The 7,690-nt window shown below is 47.1% G+C and overlaps 2 protein-coding genes across 4 annotated transcripts; both read right to left on the bottom strand.

The window, feature by feature from the left end:
- Positions 1-257: 257 nt before the first annotated feature.
- Positions 258-3,286, bottom strand: LOC123159298 (protein RDM1). 2 transcript variants are annotated; one of them, XM_044577126.1, is made up of 3 exons: positions 3,104-3,286; positions 2,875-3,024; positions 258-864 (listed from the first exon to the last, which is right to left on the bottom strand). In XM_044577126.1, exons 2-3 carry the CDS (start codon positions 3,020-3,022, stop codon positions 467-469), a joined length of 546 nt encoding a protein of 181 aa, XP_044433061.1. In that variant the 5' UTR covers positions 3,023-3,024; positions 3,104-3,286; the 3' UTR covers positions 258-466. The 2 variants fall into 2 exon arrangements, with proteins under 2 accessions (XP_044433061.1, XP_044433062.1); XM_044577127.1 differs by lacking the exon at positions 258-864 and adding an exon at positions 883-1,413 and having other exon boundaries at positions 3,104-3,251.
- A 1,403-nt stretch (positions 3,287-4,689) lies between these two features.
- On the bottom strand, positions 4,690-7,690 carry LOC123159835 (tryptophan synthase beta chain 2). Of its 2 annotated transcripts, none has more exons than XM_044577650.1 (5): positions 7,427-7,690; positions 6,217-6,541; positions 5,370-6,124; positions 5,190-5,288; positions 4,690-5,069 (listed from the first exon to the last, which is right to left on the bottom strand). In XM_044577650.1, the coding sequence occupies exons 1-5, from the start codon at positions 7,458-7,460 to the stop codon at positions 4,819-4,821; spliced, it is 1,464 nt and encodes a 487-aa protein (XP_044433585.1). In that variant the 5' UTR covers positions 7,461-7,690; the 3' UTR covers positions 4,690-4,818. The 2 variants fall into 2 exon arrangements, with proteins under 2 accessions (XP_044433585.1, XP_044433586.1); XM_044577651.1 differs by having other exon boundaries at positions 6,217-6,538; positions 7,427-7,684.

The raw sequence follows: 7,690 nt of genomic DNA, 5'->3' as shown, positions 1-7,690 counted from the left end.
GCCTGTCCCTAGGAAAATCAAGAACGCCTGATTCTGATCCAATACCATTTGATTTCTCTCCCTGTAATTTCATTAGCAAGAACATAAGAACGCTGTGCCTTTTGTGGATAACTGGATATATATACACCTTTTTAGTCGGTGAACCCATTTAGTCAGCCTTCCGAGACTTAAAAAGAATAACACACAGATCTCACCAGTGAGAATGGGTATGATACATTGCCGCAAAGCTGGTTCGCAGGATCTATCATAGCCGAAGATGGACACGGGAGCACACAGAAAAGGGAGCACTGCTCTGGCAAAATAGCAGGCGTGTCAAAGTTTAAACCAGCCCAAAGACAGATAGGTGATACAGAATAAGCATAGCCCCGATTGACCAGAGTGAACTTCGCGACAAAACTAAACAGCAGACACACCAACAGTAACGACGGAAGCTAACACGGACAAATAACATATGTTCTGGACACTGTCAAGTATCGAAGCCAGAGTAGACACCACTCCCCCTCAGGAGCCGCTTCTCCTCCTCGACGTAGTTCTTACCCCTGCTGGCCTGTCCGCGGTCTCTCTTCCGCTTCTCCTTCTGTGAGAATGAAGCAGCATCCTTCTCTTTCTCGGTCTGCCTTGGCTGGGGGTTCATCACACCGATAAGCTTCTCTCCTTCAGTTACTGCAGCCCTTGTGCGTTCCCGCTCTTCAAAAGACTCGGTTAGAACTTCCTTCTCATTGCGATCTTTCCCAGTGGACCAAGTCCAGTTAGGTTCAACCTTCGGAGGAGCAACTGTCAGTATAGATGGTCCGCCACGATACCCGTGCCGGCTCAAAGCACTGAAATCCACACCACCAGGTTTCTTCTTCTTCAACATAGATGCTGTTCAGAGAGCTAAAATCAGCGTTAAAAGAGACCCTCACCATGACATATCGTATTTTTAACACATCAGTGATATATGGTTCATATTACTTCGCTAACAACCAAAATGTGCCAGATTATAGCAGTCAGAAACAAAATACACATGATAAGATGGTCCAACTTGCGCTGTTTGCTAATGCAACTTTAGGGGAGGGAACACTGGATCTATGTAAGCATGATACATGGGGTCTTTCGCCCAGAGCTTCTCTAAGTGGTCGCTAGAGGTGGTCAGCCTATGGACTTCTTCGGTGGCCCAAATGAGGGCTTGAGCTTTCATAGGGTGAATGATAGCATCCAGAGGCTGGTGCTCATTATCGTTCCCAACCCTCTGTTGATCCCACTGTCTCAAGAGGATGTTGGTGAGGTAATGCAAGGGTTGCTCGTACAACTGCTTCACCGATCTTCCGAGTCCCAGCCATGATGTGGATGGGATCAAGGAGCTGCAGTGATCAGGAATTGGGATGTGCTTCATGTACTCTTGATACATTTCAGCCCTCCTGATCAATGCACCTGCAGTATTATCTCACAATAGTAAGAGTACAAATATGCAACTCTGATACTCTATGCAGAAAACATATAATCTTAAAAACACAGGAGCTAATCCAATGCAGATCTCTACTGTCCATGGCTGGTTGAGTGCAAACTCTAGCTCAGGATCTCAAGCAGTGTTTGAGGACAGAAACATGACTTCAAACCTTTTTGCTGACACTAGTTTCTGGTTTACTCCCTTGGTATATAGAGAAGGTACCGCCGTGCCGGTGAAGGTCAAGGCTAGCCCCCAACTCAGTATACAACTTGAAGCAAACAGGTTTAAGAAACACTGAGGTTTCTTGCCGAGATGAACATTACGAAATTAAGGGCCAGTTCTTTTGCTAGCTTTTTTGGGCTTCCTGAATAAGCTGCCCCCTACCCAGCTTATTCTAGAAGCCCAACCAAAATTTTCTTTTTAGAAGCCTACTAGTCAAGTCTTAACTACTAGGCTTCTAAAAAAATAAATTTGTTTGGGCTTCTAAAATAAGCTAGGTAGGGGCAGCTTATTGCAGCTTATTCTAGAAGCCACCAAAAGAACTGGCCCTAAGAATCTTGTATATATAGTTATTATAAGCATGTTGCCATTTGCACAATCACTGAATGAACCCAAAACACATTGTGAAAAATAGCATGTTAATTAGATATCACTCTCCTCTCATTAGAATAAACAATAATCAGATATTGGCCTCACCCAGTAAAACAGGCTACAGTGGTAACCAGTCCAGGCTGATCAGAATCAGTTAGCGTATGTCCAACATAAACCTAAGCTATTCCTCTGTTAGTAATGGTCACAAACAAGAAAAGCGGTATCTGGATATCAAATCTCAAGTATAGAAAATAATAATAAGATTAATATACAGGATAAACAGGCAATAACTCTACAAGACTTGCGATAGCTCATGATTACATGACAGCAAAAAATATTTATACATGGCACAGTGTTAAAATTCACTCAATCACATGAAATCTATATAACATGTTCAAATATGGACATATACAATTTGTTGCTAAAGTAGGTGGGTTAGCTTTATACTCCATAGGGGTTCGATACACAAGTACTTAAGAAAGATTAACACAACAATTTAGCATCTAAGCGAGTTTGTTAGGTGCAGGCAGAATTATTACCCCAAATATCAAATCCTAGGCAGCAAATCAATTCTCTTGGAGTTTTAGTGGATTATTACCCCCGATATTGTTGCTTCTCTAGGAAGGCAAAATACCGAACCCCTAAGAATTAACGCTGTACACGCACTAAATTGTGCGAACCAATACAAGGAAATAAAAGCTATAAATTTTATAATTCATCTTAGAGCCATTGGACAAATACAAGCTAAAATCACACCAATTTAGTATAACAAGGGGTCGGAGACATTATATCAACTCTAATGAGCGCGCAAATCGACTCTTTTTGTAACAAAAAGCGACCGAAATAGCTCTCACCTTTTGCTGGAGCTGTAGATTTGGAGGACATGGGCAGCCGGAAGGAGTTCTCGCCTTTCCCGTTCCCGGCCTCATCGTCGGAATCCGAGCTCAGGTCGTCGCCGGAAGAGAGCTCCACCGGCTCCTCCGACGGCGCGGCCCTCTTCATACCTACGCACCGGCCCACAACGACGTCAGCGTCACTCCGTTCGGAACAAGACCGTAAAAGAGCAAAGTTTTGTGCCCTCACCTGGTCTACGGAACGGGGAAATACGCCGCCGCCGAGAGGATGGGGGTTGGAGGTCTCGCTCCCGGGTCGCCGGCGTCGGAGACGGCGAGATGACTCGGAAGCCGAAACCCTCGATTCTCCGCTTGGCCTGTCCTCTTTTGTTTTTTGTTTTATTCTAATAAGAGGCCTGTCCTCTTTTTTAATATGTCCCTGGGCTTGTTGGGCTTGGATGAGAGGTTAGTGTCAGAAAGATTCTCTTGCTGGGCCAGCCTTAGGTACCGACCCACAAAATGGCTGCTAATGTTTTCTTTCTTGTTCCTAAAAAAAAAATCTTCAAAATGACCCGATTTTCAGAAAGGACGCTGGTATAAAAATTTAGGTCCAAATTTAACTAAAATTTAAAATACACATCTTAAAAGGAAAATCATGATGTGAATTATAGATACTCCCACCGATATACTATATTAATTGTCGTTAATTTGTACTAAATCAACAACAATTAATATAGATCGGAGGGAGTGTTACAAATTGGGTCGTGGACTCGAGCCATTTTTTATCATAAATGAAAATTCTTGCTTCTCATACTATGTTTGAAATTTGAATTTGGAAATTTTCATTTTGATGAATTCTTATAACAACTAGTACATGATTTTCTTAATAATTTTCAACACCTACAAATAGAATAATTTAACTCGGGTGCACTACTATCACCAGATACTTCCCCATGCCAACTCCATCCATCATTTTTCAAAACAAAAGAACACCCATAATGTTTGGAAGGAATAGGAAAACTAGATTCATACAAAGGAAAAGGTTCTCTATTGATGCAAACGTTGTACCTAGAGGATAGGGATAGAGGAAGAGGGAAAATCGAAAGAGGAATTGACCAGCTTATTGATAGCTATAGGAACTAGCTTATTGATAGCTATAGGAACGGAAAACATAGATAAGCAACCTATGGTAGAATGATTATGATGGTAATAGTATCCTCGGTCCACCAGGAATCAACCTCAGGTTAGACGCTTTGGTGTCTCGTAAAAGCAAAATATTTTTCGAATGGGAGACGACGTTCCCGTCGATAGAAAGACACTTGTAGTAACTTCGTCAATCTTAATACCCGCCGGCTCAGTCTTTCGAATGTGCACATTGTGGTAGAATGTGCGTACATGCGTTCATAGTGGCAAGTGTATATACGTGTTTGTGATTGTCAGTGTTGCACTGTGTTTCTAAAGAAACGCAGGGGTTTTACAAAGTTGTCATGTGGTTGTTTTAAGAAATTTACAGGAATAGCTTGCATCGGACACCTCAAATTCAATTTAATATATTGTGATTTGATCTCACATTTCGACTCCTACAAAAATGGAGAGCAAATGGATGTTTCCTACCGGAATTTGAAGGTTAATTTCTTAAAGAAAAAAATTGTTATATTTTTCCCATCCTATAATTTTCTTTAAGAAAACTTTTGTACAAATGAGCCCTAAGAAATGACAGTGTTAATAGCCAAATGGGGAGTTATATTGTGGGGGCAATGGTGCGAAGTTTAAAACAAAAAAATTCAAACAAAATTTTAAAACTAGGATGGAATGTATCAAGAATGGAGGGAGCAGTAGCCAAAAGGTAACATCTTTTATTGATCAAATTTATGTGTGCCATGCACCAAGAAAGCGTCACATTGTTCATCTTATTGTATTCCCACTTCCCAAACCGTTCTTCTATCAATCTCTGAATCTCTAGCATCAGACTTTGGGAATGGCACCCAGAGACTCCTTGAGCTTCTCGGAGGAGTGCGAGAGATCAATCATGTCGCCTCTCAGGTACCGGTCGTAGGCGGCGAGGTCGAAGTGGCCGTGGCCGCACATGGCGATGAGGATGACCTTCTCCTCCCCGGTCCTCTTGCACTCCAGCGCTTCCCTGATCGCCGCCGCGATCGCGTGCGTCGGCTCCGGCGCTGGGATGATGCCCTCCGTCCGTGCAAATTGCAATGCAGCTGCAGATAATTCATCAACGAAGGCAAGGAATGTCTGAGTTCAGATACATGGCAAGAGACGAGAATTCAACAGCAAAATTCAGAGATGCTGTTTCATCCCATATCGTTAAGGAGCAGTACCTTCGAAGCACTCAGTTTGCTGTATGGACATGGCCTCCATGAACCCGAGCTCATACACATGGGAAATCAGAGGCGCCATTCCATGGTAGCGAAGCCCACCTGCAGAAAATGGCTTTGCATTAGTAAACAGAGCAGGAAGCCAATTAATGGAGACAGACATGGAGTTGCAGTGATCAAGACCTGCATGGATGGGATCGGGGACAAAGTCGTGGCCGAGGGTGTGCATCTTCATGAGCGGCGTCAGCCCGGCCGTGTCGCCGTAGTCGTAGGCGTAGACGCCCTTGGTGAGCGTGGGGCACGCCGCGGGCTCCACGGCCTTGAACTGCGGGCTCATCCTGCCGGCCAGCTTCTCGCGCATGAAGGGGAAGGCGAGCCCGCCGAAGTTGGAGCCGCCGCCGGTGCAGCCGATGACGACGTCCGGGGTGTCGCCGATGGCCGCCAGCTGCTCCAGGCACTCCTCGCCGATGACGGTCTGGTGCAGCAGGACGTGGTTGAGCACGCTGCCGAGGCAGTACTTGGTGTCGGCGTTGGTGGCCGCGACCTCCACCGCCTCGGAGATGGCCATCCCGAGGCTCCCCGGGCTGGCCGGGTCCGCCGCCAGGAGCTTCCTGCCGGCCTCCGTCACGTCGGACGGCGACGGGTGCACCTTGGCGCCCCACGTCTCCATCATCAGCCTCCGGTACGGCTTCTGGTCGTAGGACGCGCGCACCTGCCACACCTCGCAGTTGAGGCCGAAGAGGGTGCTGGCGAAGGAGAGCGCGCTGCCCCACTGGCCGGCGCCGGTCTCGGTGACCACGTTCTTGACCCCCGCCGCGGCGTTGTACCACGCCTGCGGCACGGCGGTGTTGCCCTTGTGCGACCCCGCCGGGCTAGTGCCCTCGTACTTGTAGTAGATCTTCGCCGGCGTGCCGAGCAGCTTCTCCAGCCTCTTGGCCCTGCCATGCCAACACCGCAAACACCTTACTCCAATCTCCCCTGAACAGCAGCCATAGATCGATCATGCAAAAACTGCACACGTTTTTCTTACCTGATCAGTGGCGTCGGGCGCCAGAGCTCGTAGACATCCCGGACCTCGTCGGGTATGTCGATGAAGCGCTCCTCCGTGAGCTCCTGCCTGATGAGCTCGTCGGGGAAGAGAGGGGCCAGGTCGCTGGGGTTCAGCGGCTGGTGCGTCCCCGGGTGCAGCATCGGCGGCGGCTTCACCGGCAGGTCGGCGATGAGGTTGTACCATTGCTTCGGGACGCCCACGTTGCCTGGATACGAGCCGGCCCTGGCGGCGAAGCTCCTACGCCCAGTGACGGCAACTCTGTACTTTGGTAGGCGATGAAGTGAAGAGGCTTGCTCTGGAACTGCTGCAACGTAGCGTAGGTACAATTGTCTGTCAGGCATCAGTTGAATGCTTGACGTTTGCAGCGCCAGAATTCAGAAATCAGAAATGAAATCATTAACGAGTGTAACTGCCGATTTGTGACCACAGATTAGATCGCTAAATTTCAGACTGAACGATAGCGATAATGCTGTCGATCTAAAAAAAATACCGATAATGCTGCCTGGAATGGAATGGATTATTGGTAGGTACCAACGACACAAGCGTGCCCGTCTACACTGTTCTGCTCTGCATTTATCCAACTTGGACCAACGTGATGCTGACTTGACACCTAACCAAGCGTACATGGGAAAAATCTGACGTCCTTTTCTTGAACAAAGATCCCCGCCTGATATCCACCTTACACACATTGCAATCTTGCAGAATAGATTTTTTTTAACTGTATTTTGATATTAATCATTACCTATGCTACTTCAGTTCATCTCTTATCTGAAACTGCATAGCTCCTGGCACTGGCCCCTCTTGTTTTCCTTTTCAGTTTACGTTTCAAGTTTATGTAAGACTTGAAACCAATGTGATATTATTATCACCTATGCTCCGCCTATGCGGTTTCTTTAATGAAAACCGACGAGGAGGCCAGTTGTTTCAGAGAAAAAAATTGAAACTGTATATCCACTAACAACTACTCCAAAGAAACAAGAAAGCCTTGAGGATTCAGGAGCTGTTCGATTGGCTTGGGAGCTGGGACTGGACAAGAATAAAGTGAGTGAATAACAGCACGACTAGGAGAAGAAAAATCCTTGAAATCAAAAGTCCGCATAAACCGAATCAAACCTACGGGATTGAAATGGTTTTGAGCGGGGAGAAGAAGGGAGCAGGATCGCGAGGGTTCATGCGCGGGCGCACGCACCTGGGAGCCGGGGAGGGCGGAGGGCGGTGGCCATTTCTTGTCGTCACGATGGAGCCGCCGCCGCGCCGCCTGCTTTGCCGTTCCTGGCTTCCTGGATCGCGCCCCGAAAGCTGCTCTGCTCAGTGGGTAGTCAACCACCCGGGCTGTGAGTGAGAGAGGGGCTGCCTGTGCCTGCCGCCGAGTGGTGTCGGGCGAGTAGTTATCGTTGCAGGGTGGCTTCTCGGGCTTTCCCTCCCTCGTGCAGCGCTTTTTTTTTTTGATGAT

This window comes from Triticum aestivum, chromosome 7B (genome assembly GCF_018294505.1).
Source record: "Triticum aestivum cultivar Chinese Spring chromosome 7B, IWGSC CS RefSeq v2.1, whole genome shotgun sequence".
Taxonomy (NCBI): Eukaryota; Viridiplantae; Streptophyta; class Magnoliopsida; order Poales; family Poaceae; genus Triticum; species Triticum aestivum.
The sequence above is the reverse complement of the archived record's forward strand: the minus strand, read 5'-3'. Positions and strand labels throughout refer to the sequence as shown.